Here is a 26184-nt window from a genome sequence, read left to right as displayed (position 1 = left end):
TCAAGACCCAAAAGAAAAAGAGGTAGAGTTCATAGAAGAAGAAACACAAATGTCGCTTAAAATCTGGAGAGTGCTTGGGCTCTCTGCAGCAAGGGGCCGCTTCTCCCGCGAGCTTGGGAAGTCTGGAAGGTTGACAAACTCACCGGCTAAGAGGACAGGAAACAACCTCTCCATCGCTGACGGTGGGAGGGCAACACGGAACAAGTCCCGGAAGAGACAAAATGCGCCCCAGCTACAGATGCCCGTGTCCTTGCAGCTTGCGCTCCTGCCCCTGGGGCGTGTCTCAGAGACCCCCACCCCTGCAAATGTCTGAAATCACACATGCAGGGTATTCCCCGGGGCACCATTTGCAGCAGCAAAATCCAGGGACCAGAGCCACGTCTGGCGGGGGGTGTCCACCCGTGCACCGGGGACCCGAGCAAAGGCGCACCCGGTGAGGAGAGCGGGTGCCAACGGCAAAGGGAGGAAATGACTCTTCTGTAAAACAAGGGGAAGAGTACATGTGTATGTTCACATTCAGACTTATCTGCATGAAGCAATGGTGCACAGACAACAAGGTAACAGAAATGGCTGCCCGTCGTGGAGGGGAGCTGCACAGCTGGCGGGGACAGGGTGGGACAGAGGGGACCTTTTCGCGATTTTGACTGCTGAGTCAAACGGATGTATTACCTACAGAAAATACAGAATTTAAATTAACACTATTTGGGAGGCACCACACACGCCCTCTTAGCCGCAAAGCCGGCAGCTGAGGTCCTGCGTGTTGGGCGCCAGGGAGGTGATGGTTCTGACCCTGGTCCCTGATCTCCTCAGTCACTGGCTCATCTCATCTGCTGGCTCCTCAATTCCTCTGGACTGTAGACTCCTCTGGGAATCTGCGGGAAGTGTAGAACTTCCCCTCTGCAAACCCCTCTGAAGCCTGGAGGTCACGAAGCTCTGGATTTCTCCCAAGCCCACACCCAAGCCCAGAGAAGGCAGCCAGAGCCACACAGGGATGCAGGCCTCACCCAGCATGGGGCGGACACAGGAGCTGCCCTCATGCCTCCTCTTAGGACTGAGTCTGCCCCTCCCCCAGAGCTTGAGAGAGACCTAGCCAACTTCTGAGCACTCTTGGTAATTCTATTTGCCTCAACAGCGACTGGCTTAGGGACACACACGACTCAGTTCTGACCAAAGAAGTAAGAGTCTGACAACAGCCAAGACCTGGAAGCAACCCAAGTGTCCACCGACAGATGACTGGATAAGGAAGATGTGGTGTATTTATACAATGGAATACTACTCAGCCATGAAAAATAAAACAATGCCATTTGCAGCAACATGGATGACCTGGAGATTATCATACTGAGTGAAATAAGTCAGACAGAGAAAGACAAATATCATATATCACTTATATGTGGAAGCTTAAAAAAATGACACTGATTCTAGCTATAAACCAAAAACAGACTCACAGACATAGAAAGTAAACTATGGTTACCAAAGGTAAAAGGGGGGGGGTATAAATTAGGAGTTTGGATTAGCAGATACAAAATACTTTACAAAATAGATAAACAACAAGGATTTACTGTACAGCATAGGGAACTACATTCAGTATCTTGTAATAATCTATAATGAAAAAGAATCTGAAAAAGTATATATACTATATACACATATACATATGTAACTGAAACACTTTGCTGCATGCCTGGAACTAGCACAATACTGCAAATCAACGAGACTTCAATTAAAATTTTTATTTTTGGAAATAAATTAAGTATCTTGTAATAGCTGATGGTGAGAAAGATTACGAAAATGGATATACGTATATTCATGTATGACTGAAGAATTGTGCTGTAAAAAAATTGTTTTTTTTAAAAAGCCCTCTCTGCTGGGGGCTTCCTCCAAGAGACACAGACAGAAACACTCCAGGTGGGATGCTGTGAGCTGTAAGTGGATGGGGGACGGGGAGCAGCCGCGAGGGGAGCTGTCGCCCGCAGGAGGCACTGGACAGAAGCAGCGGACCCTGCTGACAACACTGCCTCCAGGTGAATGGACCACGGTGCCCTATACCTGACTCCTCCCCTGATCTGGAAAGTCACTTTGCAGCCTGTCAATACTGACGCACGTGCACCCGCACCACGATTCCAACAGTCACGTGAGTGCACGGCTCAGGTCGCTTCTACAAACACTCAAATGGCCCCAAACGGCTCAATGAAAGTTTGTTATCGAGCAAACTCTGGAGGCAAGTTCTGTGGTTCAGTGTTACCTCAGTCATCAGATTTGAAAAGGCCCCACTTGACCCAGCAAATTTTAAATGGCATTCGTATTCCAGAGCCTCACCTGGCAGAGGTCCTCCTTCTTGGCCAGCAGGCTCAGGGTGACCCTTCCCGCTGCGGCGTCCCGGTGGGGGATCAGCCTGTAGAACTCGGTCATCATCGTCTGCAGTCGCTCCTGGGTCTCCCCGTTTTTCAGTGCCGCCTTTACTAGAAGGAGGGTCCCCTCGGCCTTGCTCACCTTTATATAGGAGGAGACATACGATTATTAAAACTAAATCAAAACAAAACATAAATACAAAACAGAAACAGACTCATAGACATAGAATACAAACTTGTGGTTGCCAAGGGGGCAGGGGGTGGGAAGGGACAGACTGGGAGTTCAAAATGTAGAACAGATAAACAAGATTATACTGTACAGCACAGGGAAATATATACAAGATCTTACGGTAGCTCACAGCGGAAAAAACGTGACAATGAATATATATATATGTTTATGTGTAACTGAAAAATTGTGCTCTACACTGGAATTTGACACAACATTGTAAAATGACTGTAACTCAATGGAAAAATGTTAAAAAAAAAAAAAAAACTGAATCAGATAATCTAGAGAGAGTAGAGGAACACGCAGAAGACACCTAACACGGTGTTGGGTCCATCACGACCGTTTTGCGAGCACACGTCGTAGAACGAGGGCCGTGCTGTTGCAGGCGCACCTCGTTTCCAAAGCCGGGCTTGGCTGGGGGTCCCGACTCTCTGTGGGTCTGTGTCTACACCCGTCCCCACGGAGAGGAGCACTTGTGCGGGTGACCGTCTCCACAGGAGAGCTTTGGAGAGACGTCAGGATCAGATGAGGAATGAAACCCTCCTGAACAAGCACTTTCGGACTTTGCCCCAGGAAACCTCCTTCTCTGGAAATGAATCAGTTTAACTCCACGGAGGAAGATGGTCTGTTACTTCAACAGGACAGGGCAGTGGTACGCCGCCCCCCGGGGACATCCTCACTCGCTCCCTCAACGGCTTGCAGTTAAGAAGGCGCCTTCTCAGACGGCAAGTGCACCTCCTGCTCCCGGGGCAGCGAGAGAGCAGGCTCCGGGCCGGGCCGACGCGACCCGGCAGATCCCGGCCCCAGCCTCTCGCCTGCCACCGGCCTGCCGACCCGGGGGCAGCCTCCCAGGACCCCGGTTTCGCTGGACGCTCCCTCCCCACGCCCGGCGTCCCCACCTCCAGGCTGCGGGTAAAGGGAGGTGGAGCGGCTGGACCTGCGCTCGGGCAAAGGCGGTCTGACAGAGCGGGAGGCAGGCCAGCCGCGTTCGAGGCCCTGCGCCAAAGCCCCTCGACTCACATCCTTAAGGCTCATCCCGTTCACAGGTGTGCACAGCGTGTGCTCCAGGCGCCCGAGAGCTTCCGCCCAGACCATCTCCACCAAGGCGCTCACCTCCTGGCTCGGAACACCTGAATTTATGACCTCCTCCAAAAGCAACTGCGACGACAAAGTAACAAAGGAACAGCAGCAAGACGTGCACGTGAGTGGGTGGGTCTAAACACACCGGACGGAGCTGCGAGGAGCCACCGAGCGCGGGGCGGGACCGCCGCCTGCAGGCGCCCCCCCCGCACTCCCGGCCTCCGCCCTCGCCCCCTCCCCCGGCTCCCCCGGCGCCTCCCCCCGCCTCCCCGGCGTCTGCCCCCCCCCCCGCCTCCCCGGCTCCCCCGGCGCCTCCCCCCATCTCGTCGGCTCCCCCGGCGCCTCCCCCCCATCTCGTCGGCTCCCCCGGCGCCTCCCCCCCATCTCCTCGGCTCCCCCGGCGCCTCCCCCCGCCTCCCCGGCTCCCCCGGCGCCTCCCCCGCTGCCCGCCCCCTCGCCCTGCGAGCTCCCGGCGGCGTTAGCGGCCTTGCAGCTGCGGGGAAGGCGCAGCTCGGTGCGGTCCTGGGGCCCGTCCCCACGGCCTCCGGTGAAATAAGTAAACAAGTAACCCTAATTACCTCCCCCTCCCAAAACCCAAACCAAACCCAACCCAAAGAGGTGAAGCGGCACCCAGGGCTAGGATGCGGGCGCAGGTTACAGTGTCGCCGCCTGAGGGCTGGAGGCTCGCCGCTGGGAAGGCTGTGGGGTGTGGCTCCGCCGGGCCGCTCCCGCTCCGCTCCGCAGCCCTCGGCGGCTGACCTTCCCTCTCCCACCTCCCACTTTATCTCCCGCCAGCTTATGTGTCATCGTGGAAGCGCTCCTATTAGAGGTGCTCAGTTAGTGACACAAAGTAACGTGAAGAAATCAGCCCCACCGTTTGCAGCTTTTCGGATGCTAGCTGGGTTGCTTCAGGTGTAAAATGTTCCCTCAGTAGAAATCCCTGTTTCTTCAGCTCTTCAATGTAGTTTTCGTAGTATTCGCTTGCATCTGCTGACGTCTCCTTCACAGAGAATTGTCTTCTAGTCTGTGAATTACAGGATGGAGCAGATGGAGCAAAGGGTTAGGAGGTGAGGATATGGTAACTTACCAACAGAAGGGTCTTTGTTGAACACCTGCTGTGTACCCTGGGGACAGAACACAAAGGAGGTGTTAGTTCCCTGACATTCAGGAGCTTAGAAACTAGTTTTTTTTTTTTTTTAAAGAATTACTTACATCTTCAATTCTTCACAAAACAGCCTAAAACCTGAAAGTAAGGGGGAAGCCTGGGCAGGCACAGCCTGCAGAAAAGACACGTGTGGTTCACCCAAGAGCCTCAGGCAGTCCCTCAGAGCCCACACTGTCTTCTACATGTTATTCTGATCAGCTATGAGGCCTGGCTTTCTAGCTTTCTGGAAATGAGAAAAATCAGGGGAGGAGATGGAAGGAAAAATGCCTCAGAAAGAGGCGTTGTGAGAGCCAGGAGACAGCAAGCAGAAAGGACAACCATGGGCGAGGGGAAAGGCGGGGACCCTGGCAGGTCCTGTCAAAGGCAGACGAGGGGCCCGTGGACAGCACCCCTTCCCCTTGCACGTGTCTCCTCCTGTAAGTCTGAACGTCCAGAGGATACCCTGATGGGGGCTGCAGGTTTTATTTGAATTTTAGGTTTCGGCTTTGGGTTTCCTTTTGTAATTGTTTTTGGTTGGAACCATGCCCTTGACCTGACACTGACCAAGCAAGGATCATGGCCTCTGCACAGCCTTTCTGGCTGTGCCCGAGCCCCCGACACTCCATACACATCTCAGCACAGTTCAGTCTTGGGGGGCTGCAGTGGCGTGTTGTTCCCCACAGGTGGGGTAGGAAGTCTTTTCGTCTGTGGGTTCTGGCCTCTACGGGATTACTTGGTACACAGTAGATGCTTAATGGAGTGAGTGAGGGGACTACTTGCATGGTGTAACCACTGGGAGCATTTCCGTGAGTGGCTCAGGCAGGAGCCTGCACCCAGTGGATGCCCCCCTCTGCCAAGAATTCCTGCTGCTCTGGGCGGTGAGGTCTCACCTGCTCTCCCACCTCCACATCGCAGAAGAACACCCTCCACCCCTCAAAACTTAACCAGCTAAAACGAAAAAGTTAACGCACAGGCTGGTTCACGTGCCCAGTTCTAAGCAGGTGAGTCACTAGCAGGGTGGATAAACCCGAGGCATCAGCACGAAGCCCCTACCTTGGCGGTGTCGGCCTGGAGGAAGTGGGCGGCTATCAGGAAGGTGTGGTCCCCAGGGTCCTGGGAGCACCGCAGCTCCACCACTGCCCTCTCTGTGCCCTGCTGCGGCCCCGCCTGGAAAACAGGGTGCTCCTTCATAAGCTGGACTCATTCAGTAACAACCCACATGTGCCATTTTAAAATGCTGATTACAAAATAGATACATGTTCATCAGCAGATTTAATTTAGAAAATACAGAAAGTAAACAGAAAAAATAAAAGTCACCTGAGCTCATGCACTGATATCTAGTCACTGTTGGTTTTTTTATATTTCCTTCCAGTATGTTTCCTTCAGACTCATCTGTGTATATTTAAACTGCACTGCTTTTGATGTTTTCTTAATCACAGAGGAAATGTTATTTCTACACTACATTTTATTAAAATACCTAAAAAATACAAATGGAGCATCATTTTGAATGCTGGTGTTATTTTGCATTTGTATGATATTGGAGAAAAAGTTTTTGTTTTTCTTTTTAATGAAAAGTAATGGAAATTCAACATAGTGTAAATACTTGGTGTCAAATGTACTCTGAAAATATAAGAAACTGTTAAGAACAGGGAGGAGTACCTTTATTTTTAATGTCTTACTAAGATTTTGTACTGTTTACATTTTTATTATAAGCATGCATTTCTTTTATAGAAAATGCTAAACAAATTAAATCTTAAATGTAACAATTTTCTTGACTATTAAAAATCAACTGATAAATTAAGGAATATTTATTCAGGATATGCACAATTTTTCAAATGAATGAGAAAATTATCAAACAGGAAAAATTGAAGCCTTCAAACATTTTTTTTCCCCCAAATAGAATCAGACTCCTTGGTGAAAAAGAATAAGAAAATGAATATATGTATATTTGTGTATGACTGAAGAATTGTGCTGCACACCAGAAATTGACACAACATTGTAAACTGATTATACCTCAATTAAAAAAAGAAGAAACCAGACTCTTACTTTTTCCAAGGTGTTGTATTTTGCAACTTCAAAATCTTGAGGAAAATGAGGAATTTCAACATTCTCTGCATAAAACCTGAAATTTGTGTAATAAAAGTTTAACATTAAAATGAACTTTTAGACTAAACAGAATTTCCATAAAAACGTAGATCTCCTAGCTCACATGAAATAAAGCCCCTAACGCCTCCTTGGAGATGCAAAATATGGTTGAGAGGTCTTGGGAAATGCCTGGGTCCCCTCTGCACAGTCCTGTGGCCCCGATGCCAGCACTGTGGGGGTCTGCCCTGGAGGGCGGTGGCAGAAGCAGAGGTGAAGGAGAACCGGCAGGGGCACCGGGGACGCACCGCTGTCCAGGGACAGGAGACCTGTGCTCACCCGGGCTCCGGCCATAAAGCTGGTCACTCCAGGCAGGCCATGCCAACTCCCCTTCCAGATAAAGGTGTCGTGCACACAAACAAACACGTGAATGAATGACGTGAAGGTGTCAGACTTCTCCTAAACTGTACTTTTAATTTTGATATTTGTTCTCTCTTTTAACATGAAGATTAACAAATAAATTAAGACCAAACGTGATGATGTCTAACTGATGCTGCAGTTAGGGGCCTGCAGTGTAAGGAGCCATACAGAACTTCAGACTCACAGACTCCATTTGGGGAAGGTTGTGTTATTTCCATTTTTAAAAAAATTTTTCTTTCTTTCTTTCTTTTTTTTGTATTTCATTATTTATTTATTTAAATGATTTACTAAAGTGAAATTCACAGTCTAGAAATTAACCATTTTAAAAGGAACAATTCAGTGGCATTTAGTACATTCACAGTGTTGTGCAAACACCACTTCTATCTAGTTCCAGAACATTTCCACCACCCAAAATACAACCTCTTTCCACACTAAGCACTTTCCTCTACGGACACCTCCTCCCAGCCCCCCGTAACCCCCACTTCTCAGTCTCTCTTTGGATTTATCTATTCTGGATATCTTTCTTTAATTAACATATATGTACTGTTCATTGTTTCTTAGGACAGTTTAGAGCTTCAGCCTTTTAAACTTACATAGTTATCATATGAATAAAGCCAACCACAAAATAAGAATCAACAGAATGCGGTAATCCAGTCATAAAGGACAGTCAGATGTGCTGACACACATTCAAGATATCAGCCATCTTAGTTATAAATAATAAGTAGTGCATTTGTGCCTTTTTTTTTGAAGATTCCACATGTATGTTATCTTCATTTTTAAAAAATACCACGTAGAGAGTAACGCCTTGACTCTGAAGGCTGTTCAGCAAGGCAGCAGAGCGAACAGACCGCCCAAATCTCATCTCCAGTGGTCTTCTTTTTTAAAATCAATCTAACAATTACATCTAATCTCCTATAATACTGATGGGATAAAAGTAAGGATCAGTATAGTAGCTGAAGTAAGGCTTAAATAAAAACTTAATAAAGAGTTAGATAAGCAAGATCCATTAAAATACTGCAAAAACATTGAGGTGCCAACAGCATTTAATGCTGTGCGCGAGGTTTACAAAACATTTTGCAAACTGTCGAGTCATAAGGATCAAAAGTAAGTTACTTAGTGAGTTGCACAACTTCCTTCTCCGGGGAACTGTCCAGGGACACATCACCAGTTTTCACTCCTAGAATTAAAACAAATAAAACACGTTTACTGCTTCGAGATTTATTAAAATTAATTAACAATAAATGCTGGAATTGTTAAGATTCTTGAATGTGGTCATATTTGCCATGCTATTCTATTTTCTTAGGTGTCCTTAAGTTAGCTATAGTTACTAGTAATCTAAGGACAAGTGGGAAAAGAGGAAGGTGATTAAAAGATAGTCAGGACACATTGTAATTCTATTTGTTAGACAAGCGAGACTTCTGTTGGAATATGTACCGTTTGGAACTCACTGATAGGTACACAATTTCGGTTCTGGAGATTATGGCAAACATAGCCAGGAAGTGCATTTCTCACACTCTGCAGACCAGAATGAGTGCCCGAGTGCTATCACGCTACAGACAAAGGAACCAGGGATGTTCCAGGTTAGACAGAAATCCAGGATTCTATGTGAGGCCAGCAATTTTGCTTCACATTTTTCTTACAGAGGAATTGTAATGCTATGTATAACATTATGATATATAGGAATAACTTTTAATGCAAGGACTTCTTTCATTTTAATTATGCTTTCAAGATTTCAAAGGTCATCAATGTATTTATAGTAATTCTGAATCAGACTGTATTACTCTGGATATTGAAAAATATTTCAATGTAAAAGGAGTTTACTACCCTTCCTATTTTGTTTTAGCTACCAATGTCTGAGCAAGAAAGTCTGATATAACAGCACTTCTGGGCAATCACTTGTCTAAAGAGGCTGCACCACACCAAAACATTTAGATTTCTATAACTCATAAATGATACAACTGACATCACACAATATGATGTCATGTGCTTATTATAAATCAGTATTTATCAAAACTGCCTACAAGGACCTACTGTATAGCATAGGGAACTATATTCACTATCTTGTAATAACCTATAATGGAAAAGAATACATATGTGTGTGAGTATATATACTGATGAATCACTTTGCTGTACACCTGAAACTAACACAACACTAAATCAACTATACTTCAACAAAAACAACAAAAAATAGAACTGCCTGACTTTTTAAATTGAAGTATAGTTGATTTACAATATTGTATTCATTTCCGGTATATGCCATAGTGATTCAATATTTTATAGATTACATTCCACGAAAGGTTACTACAAGATAATGGCTGTATTTCCCTGTGCTATACAATATATCTTTGTTGCTTGTTTATTTTATACAGAGTAGTTTGGACCTTTTAATCCTCCACCCCTCTCCTGCTCCTACCCCCTTCCATTTCCCCATTAGTAACCCTTAGTTTATTCTCTATATCTGTGAATGTTTCTATCTTATCTTCATTCATTTTATTTTTTAGATTCCACATGTAAGTGGAAACATACAGTATTTGCCTTTGTCTGTCTGAATTATTTCACTGAGCATAATACCTTCCAGGTCCATCCATACAGTTGCAAATGGAAGAATTTCATTCTTTCTTATGACTGAGTAGTATTCCATTGTGTATATATACCACATCTTCTTTATCCACTCGTCTGTTGATGGAAACTTAGATGTTTCCATATTTTGGCTATTGTAAATAATGCTGCTGTGAACATTGGGGTGAATGGATCTGTTTGAGTTACTGTTTTTGTTTTCCAGGGGTTGAATTACTGGCTCATACAGTTACTGAATTTTTAGTTCTCTGAGGACCCTCCATACTGTTTTCCACAATGGCTGCATGAGTTTACGTTCTCCTCAACAGTGTATGAGGCTCCCTTTTCTTCACACCCTCTGCAGCATGTATCTGTAGACTTCTGGATGATGGCCAGCCTGCAGGTATGAAGCAGTATCTCACTGTAGTTCTGATTTGCAAGAACGACTTGACTTCTGACGTGACTGATGAGGAGTGCATTTCTCTATGTCCAAAGGCTTTCGTTTTGGACAGATTCTGAGATAAAATGCAGGTTACTAAAGGAGCTGTGTTTCCGCTGGAAACCCCGCGGCCTGACCTTCCTTCCTGTCCTTCTGCGGTCCATTCCCTCCTCCTGCCGCAGCCACACAGCCTGGGGCAGGGGTGCCTGCGTTTCCCCCTTGACGCCCCCGCTGCTCAGGGCCCCGCCACCTTGGGCATTTCTGCTCAAGGTAACCACAACCCTCTCTTCAAATTCCGCCAAAAAAGAGAATACGCTTCGGGCCATTATCTCAGGGTGAACTTTCTGACCAAGCACACAACCACCCAGAGGCCGGGGAGAGAGCAGTCCAACCTCACGCCTCACCGCCGAGCCCCTCAGGGACCCAGCTGATGATGGGGCCCGTTTCCTAGCTTGTCCGTTCTGTCCTGGACACGAGGCCTGCTGGCCTGTCTCTTGTTTTTCCCGGTTTAGGACTTTGACTTTGTGCAACATGGCTGAGAGAAGAGCGAGCGGCTCAGCTGGCCTGCTGGATGAAGGAACAGGCCTTGGAAATGTCATCGATAACTGTGTTTGTGAACATACCCTGACAGCCAAAATGCCTTTTTTGTGGGAGATCTGGGAAAGACTGAAGAAACACAGTCGGTCGCTCAGATAAAGCTGTTCCACACAGTGAAGTGCGGCTCCACTCCAGCCCGGCTTCACATTTTGGCAGCTCTTGGAACTGGACTTGCTTGTTCTGGTAAAACTGAAATGGCTTTAGGGCAAGATTGGGTATCTCACCAGAAAACCTACTGTATATAACTCCTTGCAAGCAACCACCCCAGATAAAGTGTGCAGCAAAAGTTGGAGTGAATATCACAACATGTGACTAAATCAAATAGCAGAAAATCACACACAATCACCCAACAGCCAGGGCTGTATTTCGTTAGTTCCCTGGACTCGTCCATCTTGGACTGGGAGCGCTGGCAATGCCAATGCACCGCCACCCCATCCAGGCTTCACATGTGCTGCCGCTGACGTGAACCGAGTCTGCCCAACCATCCTCCCCTTCACCTGGGGTCTCACGACTCACTGCAGGAGAAGACAGTATTGCAGGGGAGAGGGTGACAGGAAGTCTGACACGTCCCAGAAGAATGGCAGGTGTTTGGGGGAATGTCTTAAGGAACTTGTTGTCTAAGTTACTGGGGTTAAATTTCATGTTTTAAGTGCTTGCAAAAATCTCCAGTATGCGTCCATGCTCTGCTGTGTGCCTGGTGAACCTGGCTTCACGGTGAACGTGTCAGACGTTGGTGGAGGCTCCACAGGAACGGAATTTTGGCTAGAACAGGTTAATCATGTTACCAGCCCTTTGCTGGATGTCTGCTTTCCTGAAGGATCTGACAGTAGAATAATCCCAGAAGATACAACATGTCTTCTGCATTTTTGTTTGCAGTTAATATTATTGCAAAGAAAGTTGTTGGAAATGATAAATTTTCCTCCAGAGTAGAAAAAGCCGTATGTGATGCACCAGCCTTCGTGTCTTATATGAATGATGGTGTTGATGGTTCTTTTCCAAGTAAACTGTTTAAGGCTCTAGCTGTCATCCCACAGGTTCAAAGAAACACAAGGACGACGAACCTGTTAACAACAGCCCTGGGTTCCATCCTGTGAAGAGCTTGACCAAACTGGGGAAAACTCTTCCTCCTGAATGTGGGACACATGCTTTTCCTTGACAATCTGGGATCAGATTCTTTCCACGAACCATCTGCTTCTAATGATTTTTCAGAGCCAGCCAGTCATGACATGTTGTCCAGCAACTTGTACGAGATGCAGGACACAGGAGTCACTTCAGACACAATGATGGAGAACCTCCCCCCACCCCACTTCACCAGCTGAGCCAGCAAGGCAGCTTCTCCACTAAGCTCGGACCCACACTAACCCTTCTTTAGATCCGAAGTTGCCGGTGAAGCTTGTCTGGTCCTCATCTCAGAGTGGAAAGAATTTGAATGATCTTAGTCTGTTAATTCTCTTGGAGACAAAAAGTATTAGCAATAGCTATTTGGGACCAGCTGAAATCAGCTTTCACCTATGATTCACTGGGGGTAATTGGGAGATTTAGGTAATGCATCCAGATTTAAACTGACCAGTTTGCCCTACGCCTTAAGCATGTAAAATAAAATACGTAACAAAATGGATGACCTAGTGGTGACAGAAGCCCATTACCTGGGTTCCCCATTACGCCGTTTACATACAAGTACACTGTTTTATACTAAGGACCCATGTTAAAAAGTCTTGTAAAGTTAATTTCTTACACCCAGATATATCAGACGTCAGTGGAAGACCAGTGTGACTTCATTGGATATGTTCAGTGTATACAGAATGTGAAAACCTGTGCTTTGAAGTGGAGTTTAATAAATGCCCAGTTACATCATAGTATTTGTTGTATTTGACCTAATGTAACCTTTGTAGGATTCCAATAAGATTTTGTGTGGTCTTTAAAAATTACACATCAAGTTTTCTGAGGTTATCATGGTTTTTTTAGTCCTTCTGCATCTAACTACACCAGACTAGATATTGAGAAACCCAGTTCTGCTGCTAAAGTAGTTGCTTGTCCTTCAGTAGTTTGCTGCCCATTTTCTGAGATAGAAAGTCTAATTATCTTCATAGTATTTCTGGACAATCCTTTGTCCACAGTATCACTGATGAACCGAAATATCTGCTCTAGTAGCTGTAATACAGTAAGTGCGTGATACGAGGTACCTACCAGCGCTGCTCGCCCTCTGACGAGGAGTCGGTGTGCTGTCCAGTGACTTCCTGGGACCGTAATTCCCTAGGTCCACGAGTCTCCTCTCTTTGATAGAGTCCCATACAAAGTCTGGGTTGGCAATATGGATACGGTTCTTTCGGATGGAGCTCAGCTGATACTGGCTCAGAACATCAGCGCTGTCCAAGATGACATGCGTGCACTAAGAAAACATAAACCCACCATGCGTTAGCAAAAACAAAACTCAAATAAATTGTTTGCACTTGTCATTTTCAACCTTGTTTGTAATCATTTTTCTCAGATTCCTAAAACTTTTATGACTAATACAATTTCTAGTTACATAAATGTAAAAAAAAAACCAAGTTTTAAAAGAGCATGGGTTTGGATGTCCCAGGACTGATTAACCAATTAACCACCGCATCGTAAGAAGTAAAAGTTGAAGTCTGAAGTCATTGGACCCAGGCCTGCAAAGGCAGGTTGCTCTCCGTCTGTCAGTGGTTGGGAGCTGACTCCCCCTGCCCCTTCCTGGACCACAGCCCAGGGGTTGTGCCCAAGTTTCCACGACTGTCAACAATGCTGGGTTGGATGTCTTCATCTACACATCTTCAGACATGTATTTAATTACTCCTTTAGGAATGGAATCAAGACGTTCAAAAGGTATTCATTATTTTTATTTATTTTAATCGGTTCACCAATAATTTTGCCAATTTACTTTTGAGTAAATATACGACATGCACACATTGGAGAATATCTAAAAGGTAAAACAAGAGTGCTAAGGTTACTCACTCCCCACTGCTGGTCCCAGCTCCTCCCCTCAGAGGCACCAGTCGGGCGCCCGCCTGGGGCTGCTGTCTGTGTGGACAGCCCAACAGACGCACATGCTGAGTTATCCGAAAGACATTCCTCACTGTCACATATTCGACTGTCTCTTTTGCTCGAGTAGCTGTCTGTGCAGCTTAGGATTTATGCACATTGGAAAACAGCTTACAGAAAGGCTGCACTCACGGTCTTAAAAGTGGCAGACCATGTTGGCATGCTCGGCCCAGAAGATGAACTGAGGTGTAACAAGCATGAACTGTTCATCCTCCCACAGAAACGCTGAGACAGGTAAGTGAGGAGAGCCCTGGAGGGAAGCACGTACAGTCCTGCCTAAACTGGGGGCAAACTGCGACATTCCAGTTCTGATGTTCACAGCAAACTCCTGAGTCCCAGGGAAGCCCCCAGCCCCCAGCTGGAGCTGCCAGAGCCCCATGGAACACACCCCAGCTGTGGTCTGGGAGGGGCCGGCAGGGACGGGTCCGGGCCTGCTGGCCTGGGGTCTCACGGCTTCCAGTTTCAGTTCTCACTTCTGGTGATGAGGCGGTTTGAGGGGGGTGGCCTTAATTACTGTGGAGGTTTCGTCCAGCTGTGAGTTCCTATTCCTAAGCTGTCAGGCCTACAGTTCACTTCAGACGGGAGCTTCCTTGGGCCTTAAATGAACAAAACTAACAGTACCAGTTGTGCTGCAAAGATCGCTGAGGCTGTGAGGCTTCCTTTCCACCCCGTGAGCCACACGCATGGGGTCCCACCAGCGTCGGGGTAACTGTGAGGGCCTAGGCAGAGTGCTGTCCGCAACGCTGTGCGCTGTAACCTTGCTCTTTTGAGAACAGGTCGGTCTGAAATGATTTCCATTTATGCCTGCGGCTGTGCTCCAATAAGGTTAGCTCCACAGAGCACACAGGGCTGTCCTCCAGCCAGGGAACAGGGAGGGGATGGGCCTGGGGGGGGCTTCCCTCCTCGCCCCCCAAGTCCACCTCCCTCTCGGTGACCTTAGTCCCTCCTGCTCCAGTTTTCTCTACTGCTTGTCTTAACCACGACTCGACTCCCTTGATGCGCAACATTTATCACACGGTTCTTAGAAAACCTGCAGATACCTGTGCATTTAATAAGAAGGAAAAATTTCCACCATTTTCCTTGATGTCAGTTTGTAGCTTTTTCTTCTGTTGACGAGGTAAGTGCTTGAGTTTCAAACAGAAGGTACAATTTGCAAAGATCCCCACAGTCATCCTGTAGGAAAAAAAAAATTCCAAGTCATAGTTTTTAAGGATTCTCTTTTCAGTGAATGTAATTGACAGTGAATTTAGAATGCCCTCAGGCAAACTGCGGGACAGTCAGGCACTGTTTTAAAACAAGACATTGCAACCATGTAGTAATCACAAAAACTGAACATTACCCAAGCTTGCAATATGTATGTTGGTTTCTAATTTTTATGGTTAATACTGTAACACCCAAAATCCTTTTGCATAAGCTTATGATATGCATCCTTATGAAAATGTGAGATTTCAGTTACAAATGGGCATCTTTTAAGACTACAGAAGCATTTCTTTTTTTTTTTCTTTTAATGGAGATACTAGGGATTGAATCCAGACTCTCGTGCACGCTAAGCACACATTATTCCACTGAGTGATACCCTGACCCAGAAGCATTTATTTCTAAATTAAAAATTAACATTATGTGATAGTGAAGATGATGCAGGAAAATGGATGTGGGGCCTGAGATGGGCTGTGTCCCAGGCTTCGGTTGAGCCCCTGGAACATGCCGCCAGGTGTGGGCCCTTGGCTTCGCACAGGAAAGAATTCAAGAGCGAGCCACAGTTGAGTAAAGGTAGATTTATTCAGACAGATACATTGAAAGGCAAGAGAAAGGCCACGAAGTGTGGGGGTTGGGTGCTCAGATTAGAGTAAAAGTAGGTACACATTCCATAGACAAGAGTGTGGGCCATCTCAGAAGGGGTAGAGACAGAGAGAGGGAGGCCGCATGCGTGAGGCACCGTGTTGCCAGTTTTTATGGGCTCAGTGGCTTCATGTGCTAATAAGTGGAAGGACCATTCGAACTAGTCTGGGGAAGGGGCTGGGATTCCCAGGATTTTCCCACTCTTGGACCCTTTGTGGCCAGCGTTGGGACTGCCATGGTGCCTGTGGGCATATTATCCAGCATGCTGATACATTACAATGGGCGTATAATGAAGCTCCAGGTCTACTAGAAGTTAAATCTCCCACCATCCTGAGCCTCAAGGCCTCCTGGAGGTTGACTCTTTCACCATTTTGATGTGAATTGTGTAGGCCCCCCAACTGTGGGAACAAAGGACCGAGCCTTGGGCTGGATTGGTAAACAAGTTATAAAAAGCTGCAGACTCAGAGGTGAGAAGGCTGGTTAGCCAATCACGGGTAAGATCCCCAGAGGGGGGGAACCTAAGACAGGCACAGCCGCCTGAGTCCAAGAAGAAAGTTGTGAAGCAGCCATTTCTCACACGTTCCCCCCTGATTAGCCGTAAGGCTCGCTGGTGCCAACACCGTGATTTACCAAAACATAAAGAGTCTTCTGACCTTGAGCCAGACACTGCCTGTTAACCATTTCCCTTATCATTCTTCTTTGCTATATAAGACTGTGTAACTTAATAAAGCTTCAGAGTAGCCATCAGCTCTCTCCGCATACGGTGTGTATGTGTACATGATATCGCGACACCAACAAATTGCTGTGGCATTCCTTGAATGGCTGTGCCCTGCCCTCTTCCTGTCTCAAAACCATGGGTTTTTATATGTAATTCTTCTATAAATTCAAAGAGATTCATCAGTTAAGTGAGTTTCTGTTAAGCCAGTCTGGAGAAAAACTGAACAGTTAATAATAACAATACCTTTATTTTTACTTTTAAACATTTGAAGTTAATTTATTTTACCATGTCATACATTCCCACATATAGAGAAATACTTCTAAGAAAAAAAGCGTATTTTAAATTGAAATAACTTTGATGTGTGTTTAACAAAAAACTAATAAATGGTGAGATCTGGGTTCAATTTACAGTAGCCATTTGTGGATTTTAACCTGGAGTCATCTCTAAGAGCTTGCCCACAGTGGGCTGGTGCTTTGCGAGGGGTTCACAGGTCCCACAGGATTGAGGGTCAGCGAGCAGGTGGCCTTCCTCAACCGGCCTCCTCAGCCGCACCTGCCCTTGACCGCGGTTCCCCTGGCCCCTGTTCCCTTTCGCCTTTGCTGGGCAGTTGTGCCCACAACTCCGGGCCCTAAAGGCGTCTGTCTGCAGACAACCCCCAATTTAGGGCAGAACGTCTGTCTGACGCTTCCCCACGCGCGGCTCCTGGCGGATGGTGGCCCCTGTCCGCTGGGCTGCGGTCCAGGCCTGACCGCACCAGTGCACCTACGCATCCTGCCCCTGGAATCCAGGCACTTTCCCCGTCCCCGCCCCCCCCCCCCCAGCAGCAGAGCCCTGACTGTCGCCCCGCTTCTGCTCCTCTAGGCCTCTGATCACTTCTCCACAGTGAGTGCACACAGAGCCTCTCCTCGTATTTGACACTATTTGCATATTCGGACTCAAAGGGCCTCAATGGGCCTCAATACCGCACCTCTCTAATGGGACCATCAGACCCCTGGGGAAGCAAAGGCCGCCTACTTAGGTGTTGGGCCTCTTCTAGGCACACAGGTGGGGCCCTCTCAGTGCTCACTGGTAAGTGCTCACATCACACATGAAGAAAGACTCTGTGTGCGGGTGTCCGGGGTGCGCTCCCCCCTTCATTAGGGCGCCGTGCGCAGTGTTTGTTCCCTTAGGGTTAGTCCTCATCCACAGGTCGAGCCCGCCTTCCTGGAGGCGGAGACTTTGGGTCCCTCTCACCCCAGGTGAGGCCTGGGTGGGGCCAAATGAGGCCTGAGCGAGGCCCCACTGAGCCCGGGGTTGGACTCCGGGTGAGGCCCGGGTGGGGCCCTGGGTGAGGTCCCCGCGAGGCCCGCGTCCGCACAGGCCGCACTCGCTCACTCCGGTTTCCAGACCTGGATTCAGCACGCACCTGCCCCAGTTTTCCCTCAGGAGCTCCGGTCACTCCCCAGGTCGGGTTACATTCTCTGAGGGCTCACGGAAATAACTGCATTTTGCACGTCTTTTCCTTTGAAATCTAACTCAGAAGAAGGCCGGGCTGCACAGCATGTTGGAAACAAGACACACTTAAGTTTTATCGCCTCTGCTCATTGTCGCGAGCTCGGGACGCACCGGGAGACCCGGGCTGCCCCCCAGTCCTGCCACCTGGGCCCGCCACCCGCGCGAGGGCGCGTCCACGTCCCCGCAGGAGCGCGCGCGGCGGGGGCTGGGGGCGGGGCGAGCGGGGGGACGTAGGGCGGGGGCGGCGGGGGGGCGCGTCTCCAGGCCCCGGCGTCCGCGAGGACGGAACCGCAGCGCAGGGCCCCCCCGCCCCCGCGGGCAGTCGGCGCGGCCCCCCCCGCCCCCGCCCCCGCCCCCGGCAGCACAGCCGGACCCTCGGCGGCACCGCCGGGCCCGGGTCGGCCGCCCACGCACCTGGCGGAGGACGCGGCCCGCTCGGCGCGTCGGGGCGCTGCGGCTGCGGCGGCTCCGGGCTCCTCGCGCTTCCGCGTTCGCCCCGTGTTCCGCTCCCGGGTCTCCGGGCCGCTCCCCGCGCCGCCCTGGGCGGGGCCGCACCCCGCGCCAGGGACCGCTGGCTCTTCCTGGATCAGCCCCGGGCTCTGGACTTTCCCGGTTTCTGCTTTCAGGAGGGATTGGTCCAATGAGGGTGACTCCAGCGTTGGAGCTGGGACAAGTGGCTGGACGGTGCTGCCATTTATCTGAGGAGCAGGGGAGCTTTGGAGCGAGAAAGGCAGATTTCGGGAGGACTGGGGAAGCGGGAGGGCACGGTGATGTTCCGTAGCGTTCCAAGGTGGTTCGAAATCTGTGTCTGCCGGTCCAGACAAGGGGCTGGAGGTTCCCTGGGCAGGGGTCAGGGAATGGGAGATAATAAAACTCCCCAATACTGTGCAAAATGGGAAGAAAAAGGTGTAGAAAGGCTGTGGATTGGGGTCTTGACTCTGCTGTTTAATTCCCAGGGGATAACGGCCGGGGACTTTGCAAATCCCCCACTTGATCATTTCTACCCGGCTTAGGGCTTGTATACAATCAGCTTAGGTGACATCGGCAAAAATGGTACAGTGGGTGTTAACAGAACCAAACTTGGGCCTACGCGCCCACACGCAGTAAAGCTGAGCTGCTAACACCGGGTCGTGGTGACGCAAAGTGCAGCGTTTCTTGTAAGGCACACAGCCCTGGACAATTAGTGCTCCCAAAGCCGCAACTCCCAGTTGGCTCTCAGGAAAGCATTTTTAAAGGCCAGGTGAGGAGGTGGGTCAGGTAGGTGATCAGCCGGTGCACAACTGCACAGTTCTCTGATTGGTTGATGGTGGGGTAACAGAGTGGAGTCACGGGGTCAACAATATCAGTCCTTAGGTACCTGGAGGCCTGGGGGCCGTGTGCTCTTGTTCATCAGGTAGTTAACATCCTCCGTTTGTGGGGGATTTTAGCATCTGTAAAACAACTCCGCAAACGTGCATCAGATACTGTTATCTGGGTCCCGCAAAGAGGAGCTATAGCAGAGGATACCGGGGAGGGGTCTGTCCAGGGAAGGTGCCTTGGGGTCCTGCTTAGTTACATGGGGAGCTGCAAGGTCCATCCCTCCCCCAAAACATTTTTTAAAACCTGACAAAAACTGCCAGAAACTACCTTATCAGAACCTAGAAGATAGTCAAAGGATTACAGCAAACTAGCAGATGTGTAAGTGTTACCAACTCAGGTCCTTGGACTCTTCGATCAATAGAAATGGATGGGGCCAGAAATTCAGGGAAGGCCTCATTGGGAATCCTGCTGCAGCACATGGGAGTGAGAACAAGTAAACGTGACTTGTGAATTGTTTTGTTTTGTTTTGAATGAACTGTCAACTACAGAATAGTGAACTCTGAACCTCCAGCTGAAGATCAAATTAGCACATCTGCTCCACCTAACAGAATTCAAAATGCTCTCCTGGTGAGTTAATATATGCATTATATATTTTCAAGGAGAATCAAATGGCAGGTTCTAAACAGGCTGTCTTAACCAGAGGACTGAAGAAAAGTTATTTAGCAAGAATATAGCTCAAAACATGCACCCCATACAAAACTGATGATTTCTTTGGATGGGATCTCATTGAATGGATGATTTAACTCCTAAATGCTGATGTCAGGGTCACTTTTGCTCAACACTTTCCTCATTCCAAGTAACCTGAGACCTTAACAATTTACAGCTCCATACCTGGGGTCTTTCTTGGGGCTTCTCTTGCATATAGAGGGTTTTTCCTTTCCCTTTGAAACATATTCTAATTCAAACCCTTCACTGAAACAGCATGAAAGGGACCTCAGGGCCATGATTTCTTTACTGGTTCCTTAAATGCAGGCAGGGCAGGGCAGGATGCATAACTTAGGTGTCTGCCTGCCCCTTGGTGGTGCCGTGTGTAGCATCATGCGCAGTCCCAGGCTTTTGCTCCTGACACCTCAGAAATGGCAGTTGGTTTGTGGCTTTTTTATACCTTATTGTTCTTAATTGCCCAAGTGTGCATGTGTGCAGTTACTTTCAGTCCCTTGTAGTCTCTTTGTATTCTGTTGCTCTAGAAGACATTTGTCCAGGTGCAAGCCCTCCAGTAGAGGGTCCCAGGTCTCATCCTATCTCATGACCAGGAGAAAGGCCACTGAAGCGAGGTAGGAGATCTTTATGGTATTTTAACTTGTTGACCACAGACAATAAAACAGCCAGTTATTTAATCAATAAAACAGGTTTGTTCAGGAACAGTAAGGAATTGCTGTTAAGGACATGCAGTCTATTAAGAAGCACAGGCAAGTCTGAGAACAAAGGAGAGAAAGATTCTTTTTTTAATTTACTTTTTTACCTTTTTCAGTTTTATTAGGTAGAATTATTAACAGTTTAACTGCACATATACATTATATTGCGTGTAAATACATATATACAATATACTGCACCTTTTTCTTTAGTTTACATATATATACTGATCATTGTTTCTAAGAACAGATTAAAGCTTTAGCTTTTTAAACTTACATAGTTATCAAAGGAAAAAGCCAACCACAAAATAAGAATCAACAGAATGTGGTAATCCAATCATAAAAGACAGTCAAATGTGCTTACACATATTCAAGAAATCAATCGCCTAAGTTATAAGTAATAAGTAGTTCGTTTGTCATTTTTTTTTTTTAGATTCCACATATAAGTGATTATCATATGGCATTTTTCTTTCCCTTTCTGGCCCACTTCACTTAGAATGATGATCTCCAGGTCCATCCATGTTGCTGCAAATGGCATTATTTTATTCTTTTTTATGGATGAGTAGTGTTCCATTGTATATATGTACCACATCTGAGGAATTTTTTTTTTTTTTTAGTAAACCCAAATTTAAAATTTTATTGTGGTTTTAGTGACTCTCTTAATTATAAAGGAGAATGAAATCTTCAGTTTCTGTAGCTATTTTAAGGTAACTTCTCAACCTGAGCTATTTATAGCCTTTACTTACATTTATATGGAGAGATTTTAGTTACAAATTTGTTGTTATGTACATATGATCTTACAATAATGCTGTGAGGTAAGCAAGGACTATTAAGTCAGTTTTACGGATTCACAAGACTGTAACTAATTTAATTTAGGTTGAGGAAGACTCTTTTATAGAGGAGAAGAGGCTATTATAAGAGTCCTCTGGAGGAAACTGGGAGGCAGCAGTGCGGCAGTTTTGCAGTGTCTGAGTTGTGGGTTTCTCATTGGCTCAGCTGTTTGCTGGCCAAGGAGAAGAAATTCTTCTCTGTGTAAGCTGGGGCACATAGGAAGTTGCATACATGCCTAAGGCAGGACTGATGCTCAGAAAAGACTTGAAAATGCCACAAGCGTTCGCGTCGTGCTGGCCTTTCAGCTGATCGGCCGCAGGGAGTGGAGGACAAGGCAGAGTTGCAAACGGTCTGTCTGACAGAAGAGGGCTGCCCCAACCCAGAGCCAGTCTGCAAAGAACTGGAGGGTACTGTTTTCTTTTCTTCTTCTTCTCTTTTTCTTTTTTTAATCCTGTTTTTCCCTCCAGACACTTAAGAAAATGTCAGTCAAACCACTAGCTAAGCAATAAGTAAAGGAACAGAGACCTCAGAGATCACATGACGAAGAATACAGCAGCCTTTACAAAAATAGTTTTTAAAAGTCACTAAACAAATAAACAACTGCAACCCGCAGCAAACGGAAAATCCTGGGGGTTAGGGGTGGGAGAGAGAATCCCATTTCGGGAGTTGCCACATTATAATACTCAACAAAAAGTTAGGAGGCATGCAAAGGAACATGAAAATATGGCATTCAAAGGAAAAAAAATTAACAGAAGATGTCCCCGAGGAAGCACAAACATGGGACTTATTAGACAAATGCATTAAATAAGCTATTTTAAATATGTTGAAATAATTGAAGGAAAATATGAACAAAGAACTAAAGGAAGCCAGGAAAACAATGTCTCAACAAATAAAGAATATCAGGAGAGAGACTGAAATGATAAGAAATGAACCAAATAGAAGTTTTGGAGCTGAAAAGTATAACTGAAATGAACTGAAATTCACTACAGGTGCTCAACAGCAGTTTAGGGCAATTGAAATGATCAAGTCTGAGAAACAGAAGAGAAAAAAAGAGGGAAGACAAAAAAATGGAGCCCAGGGGACCTGTGGGACATTATTAAGGATACCAATATATGCATGATGGGAGTCCCAGAAAGAAATGAGGGAAAGCAGCAGGAGCATTTGAGGAAATAATGGTAAAAAAAAACTCCCAAACTTGACAAAAGATAGGAAGCAACACATCCAAGAAGCTCCACGATGAACTCCAAACAGGGAAACTCAAAAGAGATCCACACCAAGACACATTATAGTCAAGCTGTTCAAAGACAAAGAGAGAATCACGAAAGCACCAAGAGAGAAGCAAACTGTCCCACACAGGGACTGTCAGTGAGATTCACAGCCAGTTTCTCAACAGAAACCACGGAGGCCAGAAGGCAATGGGATGATAACTGGCAACCAAGAATTCTATACCCATCAAAACTATTAGCAAAAATGAAAGAGAAGTTAAGATATTTCCAGATAAATAAAGTAGGTCTGCTCTGCTGGAAAGGTGAAGGGAGTCCTTTATGCTGAAATGAAAAAACACTAGACAGTAAATTGAAGCCAATGAGGAAATAAAGGACATTGCTAAAGGTAACTATATAAATATAAAAATCAATAGTATTATATTTTTGTAACTCCTCTTTCTTCCTATATACTTTAATAGATGCATAAAATAATCATAAAGGTATGTTAATGAGCGGACAATATATAAAGACGTAACTTGTTACAACAATACATAAAGGGGAGGAATGTAAATGTATGGGAGTATAGGTTTTGTATACTACTGAATCTAAGTTGATACTAATTCAAAACAGGTTGTTATAAACTTAAGGTACTAATTGTAATTGCAAAGGTAACCACAAAGAAAATAAATAAAAAATATATACAAAAATTAATGGGAAGGGAAACAAAATGGTATATTAAAAAATAAGCACAAAAGATGACAGTAATGGAGAAATCAAGGAATAAAAAAGATGACACTTAGGAAAAAACAACCAAATGGCAGAAATTTGTCATTTGCAGTAATTACTTTAAATTTAACCAGATTAAACTTTCCAAATAAAAGACAGATATAAAACTTATGGGATGCAGTGAAAGTGTTCAGAGGGACATTTATGGCTGTAAATGCCTGTATTCAAAAAGAAGGAAGATCTTAAATCAACAACCTAACTTTACACCTTAAAGAACCAGAAAAAGAGCAAATTGAGCCTAAAGCCAGCAGAAGGAAGGAAATAACAATGATTAGAATAGAGATATATGAAACAAGTAATAGAAAAATAGAATCTATTATATCAAAAGTTGGTTTTTGAAAAGATAACAAAATTGAAAAAACTTTAACTGGCCTGACAAAGAAAAAGGAAAGAAGGAAGACTCAATTACTAAAATCAGAAATGAAAGTGTTGATATTATTACTGACCTTACAGAAATCAGGACTATAGGAGAATATATGAATAATTTTACATGAATAAATTACACATTCTAGTTGAAATGGAGAAATTCCTTTTGATGGCCCCTTCCCTGGGATCAGTAATCTTGTGAAGGGTAAACGTGCTGTTTTAAAAATGTGTAATAAAATCCTATAGAATGCTTTTAGAACATCAATTACATGAAAGTCTCACCTATCATTGAATTGCTCTGCTATGATCACAGCAGAGATTCAAGCTAGAATTCGCTTTTATTATCTGCTTGACACTATTGCTCATACCCTCTAGAAGGTAGCGCATGTGATACTCCATTGTTCCGATTCCAGGTTTCCATGAACTTTTGCTGTAAGTCCAACACATTCATGCTGTAAATCCAACAGTTCTATCTGTATTAAAATGACAAGATTAAAACAATGTGTCTTTCAGCAACCAACGTTGTTAGAAACTTTCTTACTGAGGTAAATTCTAGAAATCTGAGATCTGGGGCCTTGGTGAGGAACTCTCTCTCCCACAGGTAAAGAGGGCTGTGGCTTTTCTTGCCTTTGCCTCGAGGCTGGATGCATGCACCTGCTGACTGAAATAAATGTGCAGCCTAAAAGTTGAGAGTTATGTTTTATTTGGTGGGAGGACTTGATCCAGGATGACAGCCTCTCAGATTGCTCTGAGGGACTGCTCCGAAGAGGTAGGGGAGGAGCTAGAACATATAGGAGATTTACAACAAAGACCAGGTAGTTGGAACAGCAAGATTACATGTTATCTAAAAAAAAACAGGCATCACAAATTAAATAATTTAGTGCTTTTCTATGTATGGGAGGAAGCAAACGGTTGGGCTCATTGAATTCATTCCTTTGACAAGCACCGAGCTATCTAGGGCCAGTATCTTTTCCTTTATTATTCTGTGTCCCCTCAGAGTGCACCATTGTGAGTGGCTGCAGAGGCTGGGCTGCAGGCTTGTCTTCACTAGGGGGTGGCAGCAGCCGCTGATGACTTTGTGGTTTCAGCATTCTTTGTTTACTGATATGGTATTTTTTGTTCAGACACCCCTCAGTGTACCTCCCTACCCTGCAAGTCACCCTTCCTAGCCTGGATGACACAGGCATGGGGACCGTCCCTCGGCCAGGCCTGTAATCTTGTTCTTTCTGGACAGAACAGTCCCTGCTACCACTCTTCCAGCAGTGAAAAGTTCTCATCCCTCTGAACATCTTTCATTCCAGATCAGCTATGTTAACAGTCTTACCAAATAACTTGAGAGTAACATAGTATTACTTTGTATCTTGTAAAACCATTTGACATGACCTATAGAGCTGGACTTCCAGCAAAGTGAGTTCATCAGCAGCTGAAGTCATAAAAACGAAAGCACCTTGATGGGTATGTTCTTGGTATAGATTGTGAAGATGGCTTCATGGGTGAATACGTACCTCTAAACTCTTCAAGTTATATGTATTAAATATAGATAGCTTTCTGTATGAGGCCAGTCATAGCTCAGTAAAGTGATTTAAAAAATTGAAAACCCTTCCTCTTTAACTTTTTACCACATGGTAGATACTATGCTGGTTTTTTACATATATTCTTTTAATATTCTTGACAATTCTACGAAGTAGACACAGTTGTCCTCTAGTATCTGTAGGGGCTTGGTTCCAGGACCCCCATGGTTACCAAAATTCTTCGATGCTCAAGTCCCTCCTGTAAATGATACAGGATGCTTATAACCTACCCCTATCTTCCATATGCTTTAAATGACCTCTGGATTACTTATGATACTTAATACAATGTAAACACTATGTAAATAACTGCAAATACAATGTAAATAGTTGCAGGTGCACAGCAAATTGAAGTTTTGCTTTTTGGAAATTTCTGTAATTTTTTTTCCCCTGAATCTTCCATCCTTGGCTGGTTGAATCTGCAGATGTGAAACCCGCGGATAGGGTGGCCAACTGTATCATTATCAAATCCCCCCTTTCCAGATGAGAAAACAGTTTCTGAGAGGGTGAGTGCTGAAGACTACAAAGCTCTTTGTGAGTGATCAAGATAGGATTTGATCCCAGGCCCGCCAGACTCCAGAGCATGGCCCCTTAACCATTATTTTATAGTGCTCTCCTGCCTCCTATGATGGCATAATGGATTGTATCAGATGCATAATTGGTGGCTAAACCCCTGCATGGGAGCTCTTAGTCTTATTCTCCACAGTAATACTTGAA

At 45.9% G+C, this 26184-nt stretch overlaps 1 protein-coding gene and 1 pseudogene across 2 annotated transcripts in view; one reads left to right on the top strand and one right to left on the bottom strand.

Annotated features, from left to right (window-relative positions):
• The window catches only part of PARP4 (poly(ADP-ribose) polymerase family member 4), a 67286-nt gene extending 48739 nt beyond the window's left edge, over window positions 1–18547 (bottom strand). Inside the window, exons 1-10 of one of the 2 annotated variants that reach the window (XM_072975921.1) lie at window positions 18415–18532; window positions 17912–18037; window positions 14990–15122; window positions 13077–13278; window positions 8411–8474; window positions 6842–6917; window positions 5849–5962; window positions 4526–4675; window positions 3592–3729; window positions 2314–2487 (exon numbers count right to left, since the gene is read on the bottom strand). In XM_072975921.1, coding sequence (XP_072832022.1) covers window positions 2314–2487; window positions 3592–3729; window positions 4526–4675; window positions 5849–5962; window positions 6842–6917; window positions 8411–8474; window positions 13077–13278; window positions 14990–15121 — 1050 coding nt within the window. In that variant the 5' untranslated portion in view covers window position 15122; window positions 17912–18037; window positions 18415–18532. Of the gene's footprint in view, window positions 1–2313; window positions 2488–3591; window positions 3730–4525; window positions 4676–5848; window positions 5963–6841; window positions 6918–8410; window positions 8475–13076; window positions 13279–14989; window positions 15123–17911; window positions 18038–18414 lie in introns of both variants that reach the window. The other variant, XM_072975920.1, reaches the window with a different exon arrangement.
• Window positions 10824–12261, top strand: LOC102524925 (antizyme inhibitor 1 pseudogene; annotated as a pseudogene).
• Window positions 18548–26184: the final 7637 nt, after the last annotated feature.

The sequence above is a fragment of the Vicugna pacos genome, chromosome 14 (assembly GCF_048564905.1).
Source record: "Vicugna pacos chromosome 14, VicPac4, whole genome shotgun sequence".
NCBI lineage: Eukaryota > Metazoa > Chordata > Mammalia > Artiodactyla > Camelidae > Vicugna > Vicugna pacos.
The sequence above is the reverse complement of the archived record's forward strand: the minus strand, read 5'-3'. Positions and strand labels throughout refer to the sequence as shown.